Consider the following 25,631-nt stretch of genomic DNA (forward strand, 5'->3'; position numbering starts at 1 on the left):
CAGGTTGGGCTAAAGTCGTGAGTGGAGTACCTCAGGGATCGGTACTGGGACCCCTGCTTTTTAACTTGTTTATTAATGACCTTGAGGTTGGAATCGAGAGCAAAGTCTCCATCTTTGCTGATGATACTAAATTGTGTAAGGTAATAGAATCAGAGCAGGATGTAATTTCTCTTCAGAAGGACTTGGAGAGACTGGAAACGTGGGCAAGTAAATGGCAAATGAGGTTTAATACAGATAAATGTAAGGTTATGCATTTGGGATGCAAGAATAAAAAGGCGACTTACAAATTAAATGGAGATACAGTATATTGGGGGAATCCTTGATGGAGAAGGATTTAGGAGTGCTTGTAGACTGTAGGCTTAGCAATAGTGCCCAATGTCATGCAGTAGCTGCAAAGGCAAACAAGATCTTATCTTGCATCAAATGGGCAATGGATGGAAGGGAAGAAAACATAATTATGCCCCTTTACAAAGCACTAGTAAGACAACACCTTGAATATGGAGTACAATTTTGGGCACCAATCCTAAGAAAAGACATTATGGAACTAGAGAGAGTGCAGAGAAGAGCCACCAAATTAATAAAGGGGATGGACAATCTAACTTATGAGGAGAGGCTAGCTAAATTAGATTTATTTACATTAGAAAGGAGGCGTCTAAGAGGGGATATGATAACTATATACAAATATATTCGGGGACAATACAATGAGCTTTCAAAAGAACTATTCATCCCACGGGCAGTACTAAGGACTCGGGGCCATTCCTCAAGGTTAGAGTAAAGGAAATTTCACCAGCAACAAATGAAAGGGTTCTTTACAGTAAGGGCAGTTAAAATGTGGAATTCATTGCCCATGGAGACTGTGATGGCAGATACAATAGATTTGTTCAAAAAAAGGTTGGACATATTTTTGGATGGGAAAGGTACACAGGGATATACCAAATAAGTATACATGGGAAGGATGTTGATCCAGGGATTAATCCGATTGCCAATTCTTGGAGTCAGGAAGGAATTAATTTTTCCCCTTAATGGGTTTTTTTGTTTGCCTTCCTCTGGATCAATAAGTAAGTATAGATATAGGATAAAGTATCTGTTGTCTAAATTTAGCATAGGTTGAACTTGATGGACCTATGCCTTTTTTCAACCTCATCTACTATGTAACTATGTAACCATGTGACACACTGTGGGCTCATTTGCATGCCATTACCCAGAATCCCTGGCTGCAGTGGAAGCATTGTTTGCCAAGCGATAATGGGGAAAAACAGGGTCGCAGACCTCCCTGAGACATGCAAATGTACCCCAAGTGGTATTTTTATTTACTGCACATGCTGTAATGGAATCTGCCTCCTTTATGAGATGGGATGTATGCTTTGTGGGACTTAAAATTGTATGAAAATGTTTTCAAATGCCTGTGATTCATAAAACCATAAACCATGACGCCAATATCTGTAATGAGCATACACTCTTTTTTTTTGTAAAGTTATAAATTATGAATATTAAACTTGTCGCGTACAATGCTATAATCTACATATGGATACCGTTTCACCCTGGTTTAGGAGAATATTTATATCCAGAAAATAGTACTGAGAAATGTAAGCAGTGAAAAGGAACATCAGCTGAAGGTGCTGAAACCGTCACCAATACCAGCAGATCTGGGATCCTACGACACAATATTTAAGATTTACACGGAGGTCTATTAAATATAATCCAGAGAAGAATTTGCCGCGTTGCTAAAATTTATTAGACCTCTTCACACCCCCAAAAATTTGAGCAGCTAAGAAAATAGCAAAGCGGAGGAAAAATGCAGAAAAACAAGTTCCCAAGGGCTCGAATTTTCTAGTCGACTTCATGATTTTCTCTCCAGAACCGAAGATGCCAGGAATATATTTAAGTAATAATCCCCGAAGAACAGGGCATTACTGGCCAATAATGCCCTGGCTGGAAGAGTTGAAGGCCCGAGGCGAAGCCGAGGTACCCAAGCCAGGGCATTATTGGCCAGTAATGCCCTGTTCTGAGGGATTATTACTATTATAGGCTAAATGTAGACTTTTTAAAAAAAAAATTCATAAAAAAAGATACATTTTAGTAGTCATTGATTTTTATCAGTGTATATATATACCTGTGTCGGAAAAAGTAGTAAAGTAGGAGATGAGAGGGCTGAGGGGCGGGAGAGAGAGGTTTAGGGGGGAAGAGAGGTGTAGGGGGAGAGAGAGGTGAAGGAGGGGGAGAAGAGAGAGGTGAGGGGGGGGGAAAGAGAGAGGTCAGGGGGGAAGAGAGAAGTGAAGGAGGGGGGGAAGAGAGAAGTTGTGGGGGGGGAGAGGTGAGGGGTAAGAGGGAGGTGAGGGAGGGAAGGGGGAGGCGAGGGGGGGGAAGAGGGAGGCGAGGGGGGGAAGAGGGAGGCGAGGGGGGGGGGGGAGAGGGAGGCGAGGGGGGGAAGAGGGAGGCGAGGGGGGGAAGAGAGATGAGGGAGGGGGCGGAAGAGAGAAGTGAAGGAGGGGGGGGAAGAGAGAAGTGGGGGGGGGGAGAGGTGAGGGGTAAGAGGGAGGTGAGGGGTGGAAGAGGGAGGTGAGGGGGGGGAAAGGGAGGCGAGGGGGGGGAGAGGGAGGCGAGGGGGGGAAGAGGGAGGCGAGGGGGGAAGAGGGAGGCGAGGGGGGGAAGAGAGGTGAGGGGGGGGGAAGAGAGAGGTCTGTACAGGTGCTTGCCGATCACATAGTGACATCACACAAAAGGGTGCACACAGGTCAAAGCCCTCCCAAGTCTAACTGCAAGTCCCCACTCTCTCACTCTCTCCCCCTACCTCACCAATTCCCCCACTCACACCCCTCTCTATCCCCCCTCTCTCTCCAACCTCCCCTCTCTCTCCAACCTCCCCTCTCTCTCCAACCTCCCCTCTCTCTCCAACCTCCCCTCATTCCACCTCTCTCTCTCACTCACCCCCTTCTAATAATTTTACCTGGGGGTTGGGTGCCACCACTGATGAAGGGCCCCGCGCCAGTGCTGAGCTGGGCACCCACACCCACAACGGCCTGTCTTCTGGGCGCGCCCAACTTCTGACGCCAGCTCTCTGCATGGGGGAGGCGGGGAGGGGTTGGCAAGAGAGCCCCCCCCCCCACCAGCTGAGGAAGGATGAGGCCCCTCTATATGTATGGGGTAAATAATTTTTTATTTGTTTCATTAACCCCTTTGGTGCCAATGAAGCCATCTTAGCTCTCCTTGAGAGTCTCTAGGTGGCCTTACTAGTACTCAAGGAGTTAATGACCACCACATATTTAGTTTTTTATATTGGTATTCTTGTTGGGGTGGGATACAATGGCCTATAGTCCTATTTGCCACCTTTGTGAAACCCGGCGGAGTTAGCCATTCTTTTAGAGGTAGGGTTAGGCGTTTTGGGGTGGGATGGGAACAGGTAGTGTGGGTGATGGTGGTGCATGCCCCCAGGAAGGGATGTTATGCTTACCAAGGGGTTCATCTAATATACTATGTTGACTTGGATAGGGGCGATTGGCTGCTTCGGAGTATATTGATTTACCCCCATATATCTGAAGATTTAACCAAACAAATGCTGTAAAAATCTGTGGACGGTCACACGTATGGAATGAAAGCATCGTATCCACTAGATCAGGGGGGCGCAAACTTTTTTCCCTGCGCCCCCCTGCCGGCTGTCCCCTCACTCCCGCGCCCCCCCCAACCCCAACTTACCCTCGCACCGGCGTAATGACGTCACGTTGCCATAGCAACGTGACGTCACATGACCTCGCAGCGTCATTTTGACGCCGCGTTGCCATGGCGACGCCGGGAGGAAGCCGCCGGAGCCACGGGTAAGTATGGTTTACAGAGGCCCTGCAGCTCCCCCGGCACTTAATTTAAGTGCCTTCGGGAAGCGCGCAGGGCCTCTGTAAACCCCGCGCCCCCCGTCGGCAGTCTCGCGCCCCCCTGGGGGTCGCGCCCCACAGATTGCGCACCGCTGCACTAGATCACCACGTGGTCACTTACTGCTCACTTGCAGCTGAGGAATTTCTGGACATCGTCTTTGGTGATAAATCATAGTCGCTATCGGATCGGTAGAGAAAGGATTCCCTGCGTTGGTTGTGGTTTGGGAAGTTGGTATGTAGGACGAGTCCTGAGCCGGGGCTGACTTGGTGGTCCAAGGGGCTACGTCCTGGTGTTGGGCCATTTTCAACATCAAAACTGGAGAGAAAAAAAAAACAACAGTAAAACCATTGATCAAAAAACACAAAGATCATTATAAGGAGAGTACACACAGACCATGCGGCCATCTTCCACATTTTAGATTTAGGACTAGAATTGCCAAACTGCGCTAGGCCACAGGTACCTCGTGCCCTATTCATTTGAATGTCTCATTGGAATGTGACCTACCTTTGCAGGCGAGCACAGGTGACATGAATGTGACTCTGTAGGGCAGGGGTGGCCAACTCCAGTCCTTAAGGGCCACCAATAGGTCAGGTGGTCAGGATATCCCTGCTTCAGCACAGGTGGCTCAATCAGTGGCTCAGCCAAAGACTGAGCAACCTGTGCTGAAGCAGGGATATCCTTAAAATCTGACTTGTTGGGGGGGGGGGGTCTTGAGGACTGGAGTTGGCCACCCCCTGCTGTAGGGTATTGATAACCAATGTAGGGATTTGCACAGTGGGGCAGCAGGAGGAGGAGTGGTGGGTGATGTTTAATGAGCCTGGTTACGGCACTTAGAATTGACCGTAGAAGGGACGGGAAGATGGGAAGACCAACAATAAACAGGTTGCAATTATGGGCATTTATTCATGACCCTATCAATGAGGTCAAATGACTATTTAAAACTGTAACAAAAATGTAACAAATTATTATCATTATAGTTATGATTATGACACAATCATACATATCTTAATGATGACCAACAAACGTGGAGCCATCTCTAACCCACATCTAAGCGACTGATGCGAGATAATGTTTGTAGTACTTGGCTTCGGGACGTTGACAACTTAATGTCGCCGGAATATACTTTTTCAATGTCTGGAAATTAAGAAAGATTGTCTCGTCAGCTGGGACTCTGAATGGGGAGCGGCGGTTTATGAAGTATTTACTCAATCTCTTCTCAATCTCAATCCCAGGGGTACGCAATCTCCCCCCCCCCCCTGCGCCCCCCTGCTAGCGCTCCGACCCCACCCCGCTCGGCGTCAAATGACACAGCGGGGCCATGTGACGACACGTTGTCATGGCAAACGTGACCCAGCGGTGTCATTTGACACCGGGTTACCATGTCGATGACTCGGTGGAAGTTAGTTACAGAGGCCTTGCGTGGTCCCCCGGAATTCACTTTAAATGCCTTGGGATAGAGCGCGGGACCTCTGTAACTGCCGCACCACCCCCCACCCCCCCAGAAAATCTCGCGCACCCCTGCTCTAGCCCACTCAGTCTTTGTTTAAAGGCCAATTCGCTCAAGGAGGAAGACAAGAGGGGGCTTTGCTTGTGCAAGCTCTTGTTCAACACAGTGATATCACACAAAAGCGAATAGCAAAAGAAGATCAAATTCCCCCTGTGTCTCATCTTTCCGGCTTATACACCAACATTTTACAAATATTTGCAAGTACCTATAAATAAAAGCTCCATATCCTAGGTATAACACACCCCTGCCACTGGCTCAGTATGGCCCTGGGAGGTCCTGCATGCAGCTTTAAGGCTTAATTATCGTCTTCTATGGGAAACTGGCAAGTGAATGTTGTTTAATATTAGACCTCATCTCTGGGATCTCCATCAGCGCCATTTATTAATGTATTACAATAGAAATGTCTATGCATTGCAATGCCAGTAGATGGCGCTCCGGGATTAATACAGTAACCCTAATACCGAAATATATGTACGCCGATCTGTAAAAATAGTTATCCCTATACACTCGGGCTCGGTTTATTTATTTATAAAATGTGTTACCAGGAACTAATATATGGAGAGATACCTCTCGTTTTCACGTATGTCCTGGGACAAGGGTATTCCGCACCCCAGGCCTAGGTGAACCTTCAGCCCTACTCCCCGGGTGTTTATTATAGCCCCATTCTATCTCACCCCCCTCCTCATCCTCTCTCGTCTGACCCCCCCTCCTCCTCAATCACCCCCTCCTACTCTTCCTCAATCACCCTCCTTTCCCCTTCCTCTCTCGCCCTCTCCTCTTCTCCCACCCACCTCCTTCTCTTCTTCTCTCATCCCACCTTCCCCCTTCCTCTCACCCCCTCCTCCTGTTCCTCTCACCCCTCCTTCTCTACCTCTCGCCCCCTTCTCCACCCCCTTCCCTCTCCTCTTTCTCTCACCCCTGCTTCTCCTCATCTTCTCTCACCCCGCCTTCTCCTCTTCTTCTCCTCTCACCCCCGCCTCCTCCTCTTCTCCTCTCACCCCCGCCTTCTCCTCTTCTCCTCTCACCCCCGCCTTCTCCTCTTCTTCTCTCACCCCGCCTTCTCCTCTTCTTCTCCTCTCAGCCCGCCTTCTCCTCCTCTTCTCCTCTCACCCCTCCTTCTCCTCTTCTCCTCTCACCCCCGCCTTCTCCTCTTCTTCTTCTCTCACCCCCGACTTCTCCTCTTCTCCTCTCACCCCCGTCTTCTCTTCTTCTTCTCTCACCCCCACCTTCTCCTCTTCTTCTCTCACCCCCGCCTTCTCCTCTTCTTCTCCTCTCACCCCCGCCTTCTCCTCCTCTTCTCCTCTCACCCCCGCCTTCTCCTCTTCTTCTCCTCTCACCCCGCCTTCTCCTCCTCTTCTCCTCTCACCCCTGCCTTCTCCTCTTCTCCTCTCACCCCGCCTTCTCCTCTTCTTCTTCTCTCACCCCCGACTTCTCCTCTTCTCCTCTCACCCCCGCCTTCTCTTCTTCTCTCACCCCCACCTTCTCCTCTTCTTCTTCTCTCACCCCCGCCTTCTCCTCTTCTTCTCCTCTCACCCCCGCCTTCTCCTCCTCTTCTCCTCTCACCCCCGCCTTCTCATCTTCTTCTCTCACCCCCACCTTCTCCTCTTCTTCTTCTCTCACCCCGCCTTCTCCTCTTCTTCTTCTCTCACCCCGCCTTCTCCTCTTCTTCTCCTCTCACCCCCGCCTTCTCTTCTTCTTCTCTCACCCCCGCCTTCTCCTCTTCTTCTCCTCACCCCCGCCTTCTCATCTTCTTCTCCTCTCATCCCGCCTTCTCCTCTTCTTCTTTTCTCACCCCCGCCTTCTCCCCTTCTCCTCTCACCCCGCCTTCTCCTCACCCCCGCCTTCTCCTCTTCTCCTCTCACCCCCGCCTTCTCCTCTTCTTCTCTCACCCCCGCCTTCTCCTCTTCTCCTCTCACCCCGCCTTCTCCTGTTCTTCTCCTCTCACCCCTGCCTTCTCCTCTTCCTCTAACCCCACCGTCTCTACCTCTCACCCCACTTTCTCCTATTCTTCTCTCACCCCCGCCGTCTCCTCTTTTTCTCTCACCCCCACCTTCTCCTCCTCTTCTCCTCTCACCCCCGCCTTCTCCTCTTCTCCTCTCACCCCGCCTTCTCCTCTTCTCCTCTCACCTCCGGCTTCTCCTCTTCTCCTCTCACCCCCGGCTTCTCCTCTTCTCTCACCCCGCCTTCGCCTCTTCCTCTAACCCCACCGTCTCTACCTCTCACCCCCTTCCTTCTCTACCTCTCTCACCCCCTCCTTCTCTACCTCTCTCACCCCCTCCTTCTCTTCCTTTCTCACCCCCTACTTCTCTCTCAACCCCCCTACTTCTCTCTCAACCCCTACAGGGGCGCAGTATATATATAATCACACTCAGTACAGGGGCGCAGTATATATAATCACACTAAGTACAGGGGCGCAGTATATATAATCACACTAAGTACAGGGGCACAGTATATATAATCACACTAAGTACAGGGGCGCAGTATATATAATCACACTAAGTACAGGGGTGCAGTATATATATAATAACACTCAGTCCAGGAGCGCAGTGTATATATAATCACACTCAGTACAGGGGTGCAGTATATATATATATAATCACACTCAGTACAGGGGCGCAGTATATATAATCACACTCAGTACAGGGGCGCAGTATATATAATCACACTCAGTACAGGGGCGCAGTATATATAATCACACTCAGTACAGGGGCGCAGTATATATAATCACACTCAGTACAGGGGCGCAGTATATATAATCACACTCAGTACAGGGGCGCAGTATATAATCACACTCAGTACAGGGGCGCAGTATATATATGTATATAATCACACTCAGTACAGGGGCGCAGTATATATAATCACTCTCAGTACAGGGGCGCAGTATATATAATCACACTCAGTACAGGGGCGCAGTATATATAATCACACTCAGTACAGGGGTGCAGTATATATATAATCACAGCGAGTGACAGAAATAGCAGGCTTTTGTGGCCGCTGGGAGTTCATTTCTTTTTTCTTTTTCCGGTTCAGATTCCGACTGAGCCACTGATTGAGCCCCCTGTGCTGAAGCAGGGATATCCAGAACACCTGACCTGTTGGTGGCCCTTGAGGTCTGGAGTTGGCCAACCCTGGTATAAGCCAACTAACATTCCCAAGAGAATATAAAACCGATAGCAGCCAAATGTTTTAACATTTGGGAATAACATGGTAAAATGAGTGTTGTAAGAAAGTCAATGAGAAACAGTAGTGGCTAATGTGCAACAATACTGGAAGGTATGGAGTACCACCAATTTTCCTCATTTCCAGACTTACAGTTGCACGTTTCTTGGCAAATAAAAGGGCTTCTTTAAAAAGGAGACTTCTTTTCTTCTTCACAGCAGACATCTTTTTCATAACCAGCGCACAAAGAGGCGCTGGATTCGGTCTCCCGCCTTCAAGCACAATACCCACCACTTATTTTAATATACTTTACTCTCGCTGAGCAAGAAAGGAGGTAATGAGTCCGCGAGGGTTTTTATATTAGATATGTATGAAATAGAACAAAAATCTAATGCCATATCCATGGCAAAAAAAATGATGCTGCAAGAAGAGTTAAGCCCACTGTCCATTTCTTTGGATAAAAGAAGCATATTGGGGAGAGAATATATAATTGGGAAGGTAATATAATTCAGCGTAGAAACAATGGCAGGCAGAATACCCATTTTCAGATCAGTCTGAACACGGAATAATAAAAGAGTACATGAAACAGACCCTGCAAGTATCACATCACTCCCAACAATTAAAGGTAATGATCCCAAAAATCTAAGAGGTCTATTCACCAGAGGGACATAGTCATCGTGTAATGCTACCGATGGATAATGGCCACCGAGCGTATAAGTGTTAAATACCATGTACAGCCCAAAAGGGATTGGAGAGAATGGGATCAAAAGGAAGGAAGACAGCAGAAATGCTAATTATGCCATCATTAATTTGGCTTGCTTGATGGGTAACGAAGATTTCTACATAGAGCAGCAGCATCGCTTATTCCCAGACAACAAATAATACAACTTATGTTGGGGAGACAGATGTGACCTTTATTGTTTAGCTGATGTTTAAAGAGGCATTTTAATGACTACTTGGATCCCTTTTTTCAATGCCCGAAGGAGGCTAATGAGTGTATCCTACTATTTACTCATAGAAGTAAGGATTTTGTGAGTGAATCCCACTATTTACCCATAGAAGTAAGGATTTTGTTGATGTCCTGGTCTCAGCTCATCACTAAGTAATGCAGGAATGGCCAACTCCAGTCCTCAAGGGCCACCAACAGGGTTCACAACCAACTCACTACCTTCATCCACACCCATTCCCTCCTTCCCAATGTCCAGCCTGTCTTCCGTCTCTCACACTCTACTGAAACTGCCCTCCTCACCATCCACAACTTTCTCCCCCAAGCTCGCCACTCCAAACTCTCCACTATCCTCATCCACCACTCTTCAGTCTTTGACATCGTCGATCATCTCATTCATCTCCACACTCACCAACCTTGGCACTACTAATACCGCCCTCTCATGGCTCTCATACTCTCTCCCACCGCTCCTCCTCCATCACCTTCAACAATTCATTCTCTCTGCCCACCAGCCTCCAAGTGGGCATGACCCAAGTCCCCATCCTTAGGGCTGTTATATACAGCATGCGCCCGTGCGTGCCTATGCGAACGCGCGTGCACGTGCCGCATGCTTTTCTTGAGTATACTGTGTTGAGTGTGTTTATGTGTATAGGTATGTGTATGTGTGTGCGTGTGCGTGTGCGTGTGCGTGTGCGTGTGCGTGTGTGTAATTTATTAAAAACAAAAAACATTAATAAAATTTTTATTTTTACCATATTGTGTAGACACACAAATACATACACACACACACACACACACACATGCATATATATACACACGCACACATATATATATACATACATTCAGAGCCGGTAGTGGCGCGAAAAGATTAATTTCTTCATCTTCGCCGCTGTCGGTCGGTTCCCCTCTCCCTGCCGTGCGCGCGCGGCCCTTGTATAGAAAGGCTGACTGACGTCAGCCAACTACAATTCCACGCGCGCGCACGGCATAGCATGCGCCCGGCACTATAGAACGTGCCTTAGTCCTCTCCTCTTTACCATCTACATTGTCCCCCTCTTTGACCTCATCTCTTCCCATGTGTTCAACATCCATTTTTTTGCAGACATCAAAATCTACTTCTCCTTCCTACTATTCTCACCCAAACTTTCCACCCATATTTCTGCGTGCCTTTCTGCCATATCCACCTGGATGCCCTCCCACTTCCACCAAATTGACCCAGCTAAGACCTAAGTTATCTATTTTCCTGCTTTTTCCTCCCTTCCCACCATTCTTGGAGTCACCTTTAATCCCTCCCTCCTCTTCACCCAACACAGCATCTCCATCACTACCACCTGTATAACATAAGAAAAATGTGTCGACTCATTTCTATCTTCTCAGCCAAACTTATCAGCCACTCTCTTATCTTCATCCGTAACTGCCTTCTTCTCAATCTCTACTCCTCCATACCCCTCCAACAAACCCAAATGCTGCAGCCCATACACTTCTCAGTCTCCTTCTCTCTGCCCAAGCCGCCCCTCTCCTCACCCAACTTCACTGGCTACCCATCCCTCTTAAAATTTCTCACTGGTCTACAAATATCTCCATGGACATGCCCCTCCCCCTTAACTTGGAGCACTCATCTCTCGCTACACCCCTTCTCGTCCTCATCCCTCCATGACACCCACAATCCTCACTCCCCCCTAACCGCCGTGTGCCTCCTCTCGAGTCCGATCATTTGCCTTACTCGCCCCCCTCCACTGGAACAAGCTCCTCCACCTCATATAATCTGCCTCCTCGCTATCTTCAGAAGCCAACTCATCTCTTTTCCATCACATTCCATAATCCCTTGTTAATCTCCTATCCCATCCCCCATCCTCCCAAATGCCAATGATCTCCCCCTAGCCTCACCCCTTCCTAACGTCTCTCCAAAGCCCTCCGAAGTCACCCACATCACCGATCTAATTGGCTCCACTATCAGACCCATCACCATGCCACCGACAAGACTAAATCCAGAGACCTGACCCCAACCCCTACCCCTACCCACCAACTAAGCAATCTCTCAATGCTCCCAACCCATAGCCCGACCATAATGTTCCCACCCTTGCCCACTACAAAGACTTCTTAACAATTACTCCATAATTTAATCTATACAGTATGTAACCCCACCATTGTTTTACTAACTAAGGTACCGCACCCTGGATAAGAGCTAGGACTATATAAATGTTGTTATTTATTTATAACAGGTCTAGGTTTTAAGGATATCCCTACTTCAGCACACCTGATGGAGCCACCTTTGCTGAAGCAGGGATATCCTTAAAACCTGACCAGTTGGTGGCCCTTGAGGACTGGAGTTGGCCGCCCTGCAGTAATACGTACATCCCAATTATATCACAAAATGAGCCTTACAAGCAATGGTTTTTTGGGCATGTATTAAATATTTATTTCAAGTCTCCTAATGATTATTATATATTTTTCGAAAGGAGAACTGAATAGGAGGCGGGTTATTCACGAGAGGGATGGTACAGTCTGTCTCTCGCACTGAAACGTTTAAATCCACTGTATACAAAATCTGTCCTTCCCTTAGAGTGTTATTATTTCCATATGCGCACTATGGAGTGTAGCTTCAATGCAGCAAAGCATATTGGCCCATATTTTCTAAGCAGTGCTATGCCATGCAACACCTTTGAGCACCGGAAAACACCATATGGCCGATTCAAGTGAACTGGCTATAGAATGGTTTCTTGCACCATTGCTGTTTATGGCATAGCACCAGTGTTACCTTGAACCTTCTTTCTGCTACAGACAGGGGGGGGGGGCGCCTCAGCCAATGTAGCAAACTGGTCCATTATTTATTTATTTTTCTGCTACAACCAGGTGATCCCTTTCATCAATAAAAACACAGAATGGCCTGAATAATGTACCAGGTGAAAGGCCAGGAGGGCACATCGCGGGGCACACCTGCTGCACCAACGCAATCGTTACAAGTTAACAATTGGAGTTGGAAACATGAAACCTTTGTTACGCTTTCAAACTGGCCAACACGCTGTGACAATGTCACCAAATGCTGTCATTTCAATAATCACTGGGGAACAGAGTCACTGTGACCTTATGTAACAGGCGGGAGTAAAATCCTGTAGTGTCAAATAGCAAAACATTAGCAATTTTCAAAGAGCTAATACAAGGGCGGCCAACACCAGTCTTCAAGGGCCACCAACAGGTCAGGTTTGCAGGATATCCCTGCTTCAGCACAGGTGGCTCAATCAGTGGCTCAGTCAAAGCCTGAGCCACCGATTGAGCCACCTGTGCTGAAGCAGGGATATTCTACTGAGGACTGGAGTTGGCCGCCCTCGAGCTAGTGTGTCCATGTAGCACCATGCAAATAAAGCCTCGGGCGACTGCTGTAGAACAGCTTGTCTCGCTCAGCGGGTCAGCGGGGTCTCGCTCAGCGGGTCAGCGGGGTCTCACTCAGCGGCTCAGCGGGGTCACACTCAGCGGGTCAGCGGGTCAGCGGGGTCTCACTCAGCGGCTCAGCGGGGTCTCGCTCTGCGGGGTCTCACTCAGCGGCTCAGCGGGGTCACACTCAGCGGGTCAGCGGGGTCTCACTCAGCGGCTCAGTGGGGTCTCGCTCAGCGGGGTCTCACTCAGCGGGTCAGCGGGGTCTCACTCAGTGGCTCAGCTGGGTCTCGCTCAGCGGGTCAGCGGGGTCTCGCTCAGCGGCTCAACGGGGTCTCGCTCAGCGGCTCAACGGGGTCTCGCTCAGCGGCTCAGCGGGGTCTCGCTCAGCGGGTCAGCGGGGTCTCGCTCAGTGGGTCAGCGGGGTCTCGCTCAGCGGGGTCTCACTCAGTGGCTCAGCAGGGTCTCACTCAGCGGGGTCTCACTCAGCGGCTCAGCGGGGTCTCACTCAGCGGCTCAGCGGGGTATCACTCAGCGGGGTCTCACTCAGCGGCTCAGCGGGGTCTCACTCAGCGGGGTCTCACTCAGCGGGGTCTCACTCAGCGGGGTCTCACTCAGCGGCTCAGCGGGGTCTCACTCAGCGGAGTCTCACTCAGCGGCTCAGCGGGGTCTCACTCAGCGGCTCAGCAGGGTCTCACTCAGCGGGTCAGCGGGGTCTCGCTCAGTGGGTCAGCGGGGTCTCGCTCAGCAGGGTCTCACTCAGCGGGTCAGCGGGGTCACACTCAGCGAGTCAGCGGGGTCTCACTCAGCGGGTCCGCGGGGTCTCACTCAGCGGGTCCGCGGGGTCTCACTCAGCGGCTCAGTGGGGTCTCATTCAGCGGCTCAGTGGGGTCTCACTCAGCGGCTCAGCGGGGTCTCGCTCAGCGGGTCAGCAGGGTCTCGCTCAGCGGGGTCTCACTCAGCGGCTCAGCAGGGTCTCACTCAGCGGCTCAGCGGGGTCTCACTCAGCGGGTCCGCGGGGTCTCACTCAGCGGCTCAGTGGGGTCTCATTCAGCGGCTCAGTGGGGTCTCACTCAGCGGCTCAGCGGGGTCTCGCTCAGTGGGTCAGCAGGGTCTCGCTCAGCGGGGTCTCACTCAGCGGCTCAGCAGGGTCTCACTCAGCGGCTCAGCGGGGTCTCACTCAGCGGCTCAGCGGGGTCTCACTCAGCGGCTCAGCAGGGTCTCACTCAGCGGGGTCTCACTCAGCGGCTCAGCGGGGTCTCACTCAGCGGGGTCTCACTCAGCGGCTCAGCGGGGTCTCACTCAGCGGCTCAGCGGGGTCTCACTCAGCGGCTCAGCGGGGTCTCACTCAGCGGGTCAGCGTGGGTCTCACTCAGCGGCTCAGCGGGGTCTCACTCAGCGGGTCAGCGGGGTCTCACTCAGCGGCTCAGCGTGGGTCTCACTCAGCGGGGTCTCACTCAGCGGCTCAGCGGGGTCTCACTCAGCGGGGTCTCACTCAGCGGGTCAGCGGGGTCTCGCTGAGCGGGGTCTCACTCAGCGGCTCAGCGGGGTCTCACTCAGCGGCTCAGCGGGGTCTCACTCAGCGGCTCAGCGGGGTCTCACTCAGCGGCTCAGCGTGGGTCTCACTCAGCGGCTCAGCGGAGTCTCACTCAGCGGGGTCTCACTCAGCGGGTCAGCAGGGTCTCACTCAGCGGGGTCTCACTCAGCGGGTCAGCGGGGTCTCACTCAGCGGGTCAGCGGGGTCTCACTCAGCGGGTCAGCGGGGTCTCACTCAGCGGGTCAGCAGAGTCTCACTCAGCGGGTCAGCGGGGTCTCACTCAGCGGGTCAGCGGGGTCTCACTCAGCGGGGTCTCACTCAGCGGGTCAGCGGGTCTCACTCACTTTATTTTAAGGTTATAGACTTCCTACTCAAAGAAAAAGGAAATATTTTTTATTCTTTTTACTATAAAAAAAAGGCCTTTTAAAGATCTGCTCCAATCTTTCTGTTTAACCGTTTGGCTTTTGCTGGTCTCTGTGGCAGCAAAAGGGTTAACGCAGCATCCCTCCCCGAACCCACCTGTGGTCCCCTGACCTCCAGCGACCTCCCAGCTCCCGAGATATTTGTAATTAGTTTGTGCCAGTTTGTTATATGTAGTTGGGGGCACAAACAATCACGCCATTGGGTCACAAATAGAAACCCAGAGTCCTTTCCCGGTGGCACCAGCTTACAATTGGTCGGAGAACGAACCCTAAGCCTGTGACTATTCAGCTGTCGGAAACAGTGTGACCCTCCTCGGTTATGTAAAGCTGGGGACGGGGATGTGGATGGGGGGGGCGGGGGGAATTAGCAGCTCTAACAGGCGTTTGGTTTTATTTGATGACCAGAGCAGGAGCAGACTTTTTGTCCTGCGCGTACAGGGTGCGGGGCTCGGATACAGATCCAGCGGGTGTTTTGAGTCCAGTTATCGCACAGTATTATTCCACAATTATGGTACATAAGCTTTTAGGGCTCCATGTTAAAATGGATGAGAAGCAAAAGGCGAGACTGTCCTCATTTGCATGTCATTACCCAGAATCCCTGGCTGCAGCGGAAGCACTGTATGCCAAGAGATGATGGGGGAAAGGCCGGGCTGCAGACCTGTCTGACATGTGAAGGTGCTCACATGTATTTTTATTTGCTGTACACGGTACATATCTGACAAGCGGTGCAATGCCATAAGACACCTGCAGGTGGCGGAAGACACTTTATGGTCCATTCACATAATTGAGCTCCTGTATAAGGACCATGCATAACTAGAAAGGCATAGCACGGCTTAGCAAATATGGCCCTGCAGCTTGTCAGAACCTGCGCTACAATGTGGTAATGTCGAGATAAGTTAACATGAGTGGGCCTCAGCAGCTTCCCCGACATGGGGAAGCAGCTTCCACGACATGGGGAAGCAGCTTCCCCGACATGGAGGAGCAGCAGCTTCCCCGACATGGAGCAGCAGCTTCCCCGACATGGAGCAGCAGCTTCCCCGACATGGAGCAGCAGCTTCCCCGACATGGAGCAGCAGCTTCCCCGACATGGAGCAGCAGCTTCCCTGACATGGAGCAGCAGCTTCCCCGACATGGAGCAGCAGCTTCCCCGACATGGGGCAGCAGCTTCCCCGACATGGGGCAGCAGCTTCCCCGACATGGGGAAGCAGCTTCCCCGACATGGAGGAGCAGCAGCTTCCCCGACATGGAGCAGCAGCTTCCCCGAGATGGGGCAGCAGCTTCCCCGACATGGGGCAGCAGCTTCCCCGACATGGGGCAGCAGCTTCCCCGACATGGGGCAGCAGCTTCCCCGACATGGGGCAGCAGCTTCCCCGACATGGAGCAGCAGCTTCCCCGACATGGGGAAGCAGCTTCCCCGACATGGGGAAGCAGCTTCCCCGACATGGAGGAGCAGCAGCTTCCCCGACATGGAGCAGCAGCTTCCCCGACATGGGGCAGCAGCTTCCCCGACATGGGGCAGCAGCTTCCCCGACATGGGGCAGCAGCTTCCCCGACATGGGGCAGCAGCTTCCCCGACATGGGGCAGCAGCTTCCCCGACATGGGGCAGCAGCTTCCCCGACATGGGGCAGCAGCTTCCCCGACATGGGGCAGCAGCTTCCCCGACATGGGGCAGCAGCTTCCCCGACATGGGGCAGCAGCTTCCCCGACATGGGGCAGCAGCTTCCCCGACATGGGGCAGCAGCTTCCCCGACATGGAGCAGCAGCTTCCCCGACATGGGGCAGCAGCTTCCCCGACATGGGGCAGCAGCTTCCCCGACATGGGGCAGCAGCTTCAAAGCATATCGAGCAAGGGCCAGAAACTCCATACCTCACCAATACAACCTGATCTTTTTGAACTTGAGGCTACTCTGACATAACTAATGCAATTGAAGAAAATTTTGGCCCCAGTTTTAGAAGATGACCGTCCTCTTGATCTCCAGAAACGAGTGGACAGAAGGACACATTTGCTGGGATTTCCTGTGTTTAAACTGCAGGATTATGAACCCTGAGAATTTAGAACAATATACTGAACTCCGTGGACCTCTCTGATTCAGTCTTTGAATGGGTTACCGCAGGGGTAGCCAACTCCCGTCTTCAAGGACCACCAACAGGTCAGGTTTTCAGGATATCCCTGCCTCAGCACAGGTGGCTCAATCAGTCCCAGCTTCAGCACAGGTGGCTGAATCAGTCTCAGTTTCAGCACAGGTGGCTCAATCAGTGGCTCGACTGAGCCACTGATTGAGATACCTGTGCTGAATCAGGGATATGCTGTAAACCTGACCTGTTGGTTGCCCTTGAGGACTGGAGTTGGCCACCCCTGGTTGCTGGCACATTCACTTCATTTTTCTTTGCACCCTCTGCTGTCCTTGGTGGTCGGCGCACTAAAAGGTATCACTGCCTGTAAAAGAATCCAATCTTAGATGACTACACCACACTGCCTGATATATTAATTAACAGACTTTTTTTTCTTCTTAATTGGCACAATAAAGTGCAGTGGCTATTAGCAGCATTGCCGTTTACATTTGGGAATGCAACCCTAAAAACCTAATTTCAGAATGCTAAATTGGAGCACATTTTTCTAATTGCAAACCAATCAGAAGTAGCCATCCACAAGGAATAATGATATAATTTCTAGATGAACTCACGGCGAGATGCTCAGACGAGCAGTGATAAATAGAGCCTCATATCACTACTGTTACGATGACTCACTGCTGCAACTGGGACGGTGTCCAAAATAATCACCCCATCTTATGCATCGTACCAAAAAACACTAAGCAACGCGGACCTTTTCACAAATAAAATAGGTCTGAGCTCCTACTGTATTATATATTTTCATTTTGTGAACTATTTATATATCTGTGTGTGTGTGTGTGTGTGTGTGTGTGTGTGTGTGTGTGTGTGTGTGTGTATGTATATATATATATATATATATATATATATACTGTATATATGTTTTTTGGGGGTTTTTTCTGTTACCCAAAAGCTCATACAGTAGTTCTGCAGGAATGAACAGAGGAAAAACCACTGCTAGCAATGGATGGGGTAAAGAGATTGTGCCATAGAGATGCTTTGTGTATGAGCTTGTGCCATAACCATTTAAGTGCAATATTTCACAAAATACACAGTATAATACAGCAGAGTCACAGCCACCAACTAACTGCAAACTACTGTTTTATCCTTAAGCATTTTAGGTTGGATCCACATTATTTACAAAGACAACTGAACATTGCAAAAAGGATTGTTCGAGGTTGCCTTTGTGATGCGGAAATGTAAGGATTCACTCTTATCATTTCACCGGACGGTTGCAAAGAGTTTGTGGAAATTCTCCAGGAATGGATACTCATTTCTTCCCAGTGCTACAAGAAGTATGCAAATCATCAAAATATGCATGTCCCAGGACCCTCGGGTTAACAGAAGTACAAGAGTGGATACATTGGTTTGTAGAAAGTTATTAACACATTCTGGAAGCCATATAATATATTAAACAGGAATAGAATACATACAACCGACTGCTCTCTCTTTATTGCTGAAATACCAGTGGTTTCCTTGCCCAATGTCACACGTGTATGGGAGTTGTAAAGATGGCCCCTCCTTTAGTCTATGACCTGCATTATAAATTGCCATGGAATTAGAAGCAGTTTGAAGCACTTGGTTTTGTGACGGCCCCATTCTATATTGTCTGAAGCAGCCGTTGGAGACGAAAACACCCAGAACGGCTTCTCCGCGCCCAGAACGGCTTCTCCGGACAATAGAAAATTACTTATTTATTTAACTGCGATAGTGCTGTTCGGGGCGCTATCAGTGTGATCCACACTGATAGCGATGGGCGTTTCCGTGCGATAATGCTTTGATCGCTACTACTGCAGTTTAATGTATAACAATCCACAAAATAGTGCTAAAGTGTGGCACCCTTTTGTGGATCTGGTGCCCAAGTTTCTAAAAATAGGCAGGATCTATTTTTGTGTAAAAAGGGCGGTGTTGTGCTTTGTGTGGTTAGGCTGTTGGTCCTTTATGTCTCTGTAAGGCGCTGCGTACAACTAGCAGCGCTATACAAGAACATGCTATTATTATTATTTAGATTGTGGCTCCTGCCCGAGTCCTTCTTGTGCAAATCAAATTGATCTTCGGACAATCAGTTCTTGCTTTCCCAGTACATACTTGCAAGTGCGATGTATATGTCTGTGTATCTTTCCAGTTACAATATCTTTGTAATTAAAAAGAAATGCCTAAAGGTGAGATAAACATCCCACATTGTGAGGTCTGTAACAAACCAACTAGTTCACACAGCGGTCAGTTTAGCGCCCAATATTTTACCCAAACTGTATTTTTCTATGTAGGACACTGGCCAAGGTACCATATGTATCCCAAAATGGTGACTCAGTCTCTACTAACAAGCGTGAATAAACAACGTGGGTTAATAGGATGTTTTACATGACTGTCATGTTTTCCAGACCAACACATACACTAATTAAGCCATTAAACAATACAAGCCATGCACTTATTGGAAATTATTATGCTTCAGGTGAACTTGAACAACACTAGAGGGAATGTTATCTTGGAAGAGGAGATCTACTATGAAATATGAAGTATTGTGTAGTCCCCTCTTGGGTGGCTACTGGTTTCTATATGGGGTTAACTGTCCTAAGGGGTTAACTGGGTGGGATCCCTCAGAGTTCACCCCTCCCTTTTCTACCCCATGACCAGTGATCATAGGGAACACAGAGGTATATATAACCCCACCCTTTGTTCTATAAGCAGATTCGTCAGAGTTCTGATTGGGGTCCTCAATGTAAGATATATATATATATATATACCGGTATATATATATGTTCTATACAGTCTGCAGCTGGTAGGGCTGTCACTGTTTATTCTTTTCCAGTGTAGTAACATTAGCCAGTGTCTGTTAAAGGATCAGGAAGGCTAAGTTTGCAGAGAAGGATGCCATACTGTCCTCAAAGTGTTGCCCATACTGTTAGCCGTATTCCCACTGGATTGGCCAAATTAGCCAGTCCGTTTCTCACATCACTGTTTCCCTGCAAGCTGTTCCGCTAAATCCTGATGTAACGGGTACCTAAGCCTATATACTTACTCTGGATCAGACCGGAACCGACTATATATTCCCTGAAAGTATTATTTTTATTGTGGCTTAGTCATTGACTGAGCCACTGTTTGCGCCACATGTGCTGAAGCTGGGATACCCCTAATACCTCGCCCGTTGGTGGCCGTTGAGGACTGGAGTTGCCTCCCCCCCCTCCCCCCCGATGTAGATGACCAAAGAAAGATGGGCAATTTCAACTTTCTTCAAACTATTACTTTTATTTGTGCCATAACCAGAAGCTTCTGCCTTGGGAGAGCCTGCCTGTGAGCAGCTGAAATGTCGTGTGTGTGCCACAATAAAGTATAACTCTGAAGAAGGCCGTTGTCTGTTGAAGATGGAGTCACCTGTGCTGAAGCAGGGATATCTTGAAACCCTGACCTGTTGGTGGCTCTTGAGGACTGGAATTGCACACCCAATGAACTACTAACTAAACCCTAACTTGTAACATATTTCTATAACCATAATGCATAGTATCACATGAATATTGACAACCTTTTTGCTGCCAGTGGAAATATGTCTGCATGCAGATTATAATGCAAAAGATGTGACTTTCTTTCAGTGTGAATGTTTATGGCAACGCATGGCACAGAAAGGGCAATGCCCCCTAACACTGTCACTTTCCCAGAGACCAGCAGTGATGTGCAATGTGTTCAGTGGCCTCTCTGCCAGAGAAGGGGTTAATCTTCCAGAAGGAGAAATAAAATAAAACAATACACCAAAGTACTTATCACAAACACCTAAGCCCCTACTTTGTGTTACTATAAATCTCCACCCTATTCTGCAAGAGGTTACACATCTGAACGGTTTAAAGCAGCAACACATGAAAAATGTTATGATTTAATTTGAATATAAATTAGTTCAGTCGTATTAGATAATACCGTCTGCATTTTTTTAAACTCCCAATGACATTGTTAATGATTTTTTTTGATGTGCTAATCCTCCTTTAGAGAGTCATATTCACTTTCTCTTTTGAAACAGGCTCTCACACACGCCTTTCTTAGCTCTGCCCTTTGGCAACAAAGTATCAAACAGATCTGTTGCCGTGTTCCAAACAGCAGACTGGTCATCGCTCTGAAAGCTGTAACAATAATTTGTTACACAGTAATATAATGTTACATATCAGCTGCAGCATGTCACAGACAGCAGCACAAAGTCAAAAGGCGGCCATTTCGTTAGGCACACAATCAGGATTTTATATATTTAGAACGGGAGCACCAGACGATTGCCAGCTTAGGTAATAATGTAGAATAATACATTGTCACATGATATGGAGATAGAGATATAGATATATAGTATAGAATTGCGGCATGTTTACTAGGTATTCACATGGATGAGCCATAAGTGCCTTAAGGCTCCTTGGGGTTTAACATTGCTTACTACATATGGTCCTAAACGCTCTCCACATGTCTTTTCCATGTGCAAGCAGGTATTGGAATGTTGGGATGACGTAAGCTTGGAAATGATCTCAAGGTGATCTCGGTGATCTGGTGCATTGATAGATTGCTGTCTATTTGCAACATGAAATACTTTATAGCGGATGCAACATTGTGTGCTGCTGCTGTTTGGGAAGGGTTAAGCACCGTGATATTATCCTGATATTTCCCTGGCATTTTCTAAACCACCAGAATATGTGATGTGTATTGACCTTACGATCTGGTATTTTTATAGCCGGTATGTAAAATGCTACGTCACTTATTCCCATCTGATTTTAAATGCCAATTAATTTTGACTTAGCGATGTCTACTAGTGTCTAATGTGTGTCTATTATATCGTAATGTACGTTTGATTTGATTTTCATCTATTAACGTGCTTTCTAATGACAATGATTCACATCAAGTTGAAATAATTGTTGTACAGATCTAAAAAAAATAATGAAGCAAAATAACTACTTTTTTTTAATGTACCTAAACTGTGTGATCGTGTGAAGATGATCCACGGTCCCCCTAATTCCGAAACCCCCTGGTTTCTATCTGTCATTTTTTGTGCTGGTGTGAGAAATAAAAAATATATATAAGTATGGGGCGTGAGGTCATCTCCCGATGAGGTCATCGTCTCCTATTGGCCGCCAGAGCTAAGCTGACCCCGGGGGCCCTATTCTGTTCACAGGTGGATAAAACCGCTTGCATCTTAGGAACTGAGGGATCCAGAGGCCGTGGGACCAAGGATTATCTGAGGTAGGAGTGCTCAACTCCAGTCCTGAATCCCCCCCACCCCTCCCAACAGGTCAGGTTTCCAGGATATCCCAGTGTCAGCTCAAAGTGGCTAAATCTGAGGCACTGTCGAAGACTGAGAAAAAAATCATTCCCGGTGTTGTAACATGCATCTTGTCTCTTGCAGTAAGTCGCTTGTGCCGGCCACAGTGGGTGTGGCTAGTTGGTCACTTATTTATTCATTGGACTGGTAGAAGGCCACACGACAGGCCATACGATGTGGGATTAGGCCTCCTGCACTACAGGAGGGGAATACAGAGGCTGGGACAGTGAGGTATGTCTTGGGAGGGTCTGATGCAAAGATTGACAGCAGCAGAGGCAAATTATGTGAGACCCAATGTAATGCGACTTCCCATTGTGGCTTGGCCTGGGGAAGGGCAAATCATTGGATCTAGTCTTCCATCTACAGACAGATTGTGCCAAGCTGGGGGCCTTATAGAGGTGTGTGAGGGCAATATTGTCTGAGACATACCTATAAGGGTAAGGGCAAAACACCTACAGCTTGACAGGCATGTGGGGAGCCAGGAAGAGTCAGCAGAGCAGGCGGCAGGTCCATCCATTCATGTGGGGGGAGGGATCGTAAGCCACAAAAGGAATAGACAGCATGGAAGAGCAGGAAAGACTGGGGCATTTATCGGATATACGGTTGGACATACTAGGGGAACTGCTAGAAGCCCGAATGTAAAGGAGCAATCCATGCAAAATCCTGCGTGTGTTTAAAAAAAAATCAGTTCAATGTAGTATTATACTTACTGCATGAAAAAAATGTTGAATTAAACGCTTAATGCCATTTTTAATGAGTTTTAATATACTGACCATCCTTTGATTTCTAAAGCAGGCTTTAGCCCACCTCCCCAGCAGTGCAAGATCTTTGCAACACTTTCCGGTTTGTGATCATTTGTGGCCAATATTCCCAGCAGTTTGAGCTGCAATCTGTAACAATAGATAATGTTACCTTAGCAATATCAGGATACATTGTAGCTGCTGAGTTACATTGACTGAAGGATTGATATGAAACTGAATGGCAGCCATTTAGTGAACCCTTGGATCTTTGCTGATCGAAGAGAATAAGAACGAATCAAAATCGGCAGCTTAGCTAATTAGTTTTCAATAAAAGTAATCAATGGCTGCATATATAAAAACAAAAACAATTGTCTCTTTAACTGGTGGGTAGGTTCATCCCCCGCCCAGGGGACCACCGGACCTCCAGGTGGAGATCTGCCAGGCCAGCCTGGAGAGGGAGGACCTGTAACAGAGGCCTATACTCATCCAGCAAAAAGTAGGGCAGGTGCTGGGTGCCACCCGAACAGTTGGCCCTAGCTTGGTGGCTCTCTCTACAGTTTAAGGGTTGGCCAGGCAGTTTGTCTTTGTTCAATGGACCCATGGCCCAAATTTGACCCACTAAGCACGGGGTCAGGCCCTGGTTATTATGCAGACAGCTTGGGGTATGTAGAGTTCTTTGGTCAGGGTACAACAATCAACCATTGCCTGGGGAAACTGACCCTTCTGCCACTGTTGTACTTTATTACCAAAAAGTAAGGCAGATTTTCTACAAAGACAGCAAATTATGGACATTCGGTTCCTTCACATTCCTGTTTATGTTAGGCCTGGATAGCTGCAGATAGCACACTGTTAAAGGCTGAGAACATAAGCTTTTTCTCTGACAAGATGTTTACTGTGTGGACGTGCAGGATAACTGGGAGTGAGTCAGACACTAATCTACATTGGGATATGCTGATAGGAGTTTGCCTGAGCAAGCTGCTTATGTTATTGTGAAAATTCCTATTTTGGGAGCTTTTCAATTCCACCAAATCTACTGCCTGCACATACTAACTTATCAAGACAGAAAGCCACCGAAAAATGCATTTCAGGGTTTCCATGAGAAGAGGTGGTCTTAGGGATATGATACCGGGATGTCATAGCTAAATCACCAAATGATTCTTCTGGATGATGAGCTGCAGTACAGGTTTTGGGTGTGAGAGAATGTATACTATTGCATTATAGACTATGATATTCTGACCTACAAACTTCAGTAGATCAGCACAATATTTTGTGCAGTGTTGCAAATATTGTATGCATACCTGACCAAATGCAACACATACTGTACATGTATTTAACTTTGTATTTGCACATACCCCACCATTTTCAAGACATCTGACACATGCGTGACCAATCTTTTAGACATGTAACTCTCTAAAACACATTACAGTCCAGTCTTGTTTTGCAACACAGGAAACCACATTAGATAAACAGGAGTGTGAGAATATATATATATATATATATATGCTCATTTGCATGTCATTTCCCAGAATCCCTTGCTGCAGTGGAAGTGCTGTATGCTGGTGATAATGGGGAAAGGCGGGGTTGCAGACCTGCCTAAGACATGCAGATGAGCATACAGCTATATTTGCATATTTGCTTTCCTGTGGAGGGTTTTTGTCACTTTTTTTTACTCACCATAACTTAACTCAGTATTATGGTTTAGCCTATCCCATAGCCTCTCTTGCATTCCCAGTAAAATCAACCCCACACTGATGAGACCCATCAAGGTCGAAACAGCTGTCTGTGGGTGGTTTTCTGGGTATGCACCTTAACCCTGGCTGTGCTCAAAGCTGTGACCATGCAGCAAGCTTAAGCCTATAGGGAACCATGTTAAAAATGGTTATTGAGGCAAAAAGTGACACTGTGTGCTCATTTGCATGTCATTTCCCAGAATCCCTTGCTGCAGTGGAAGTGCTGTATGCTGGTGATAATGGGGAAAGGCGGGGTTGCAGACCTGCCTAAGACATGCAGATGAGCATACAGCTATATTTGCATATTTGCTTTCCTGTGGAGGGTTAATGTCACTTTTTTTACTCACCATAACTTAACTCAGTATTATGGTTTAGCCTATCCCATAGCCTCTCTTGCATTCCCATTAAAATCAACCCCACACTGATGAGACCCATCAAGGTCGAAACAGCTGTCTGTGGGTGGTTTTCTGGGTATGCACCTTAACCCTGGCTGTGCTCAAAGCTGTGACCATGCAGCAAGCTTAAGCCTATAGGGAACCATGTTAAAAATGGTTATTGAGGCAAAAAGTGACACTGTGTGCTCATTTGCATGTCATTTCCCAGAATCCCTTGCTGCAGTGGAAGTGCTGTATGCTGGTGATAATGGGGAAAGGCGGGGTTGCAGACCTGCCTAAGACATGCAGATGAGCATACAGCTATATTTGCATATATATATATATATATATATATATATATATATATATATATATATATATATATATATATATATATATATATATATATATATATATATTTGATACAAGAGTGCAGAAGTCAAATGGAAACAGTGTGGGAGTGCCCTGAAGAATTTATGATAAGGTTGTGGTATAAGTGTAAGTGCACATATGGAAGCAGCAGGCTGCTAGCAGTATTGTAGGTGCAATAGGGCAGAAGTGTAGTAGGGAGCCAGGAGAGAAGGGC

The 25,631-nt window shown here is 48.1% G+C and overlaps 1 protein-coding gene across 2 annotated transcripts in view; it reads right to left on the reverse strand.

Annotated features, from left to right (window-relative positions):
• Nucleotides 1-25,631, reverse strand: part of PDE4B (phosphodiesterase 4B) — a 239,350-nt gene that overhangs the window by 88,872 nt on the left and 124,847 nt on the right. For both annotated transcript variants that reach the window (XM_075615891.1, XM_075615892.1), the window contains exon 2: nucleotides 3,988-4,182. In XM_075615891.1, the coding sequence (XP_075472006.1) occupies nucleotides 3,988-4,182 (195 nt within the window). The remainder of the gene's footprint in view (nucleotides 1-3,987; nucleotides 4,183-25,631) is intronic.

This window comes from Ascaphus truei, chromosome 10, assembly GCF_040206685.1.
Source record: "Ascaphus truei isolate aAscTru1 chromosome 10, aAscTru1.hap1, whole genome shotgun sequence".
Classification (NCBI taxonomy): Eukaryota; Metazoa; Chordata; class Amphibia; order Anura; family Ascaphidae; genus Ascaphus; species Ascaphus truei.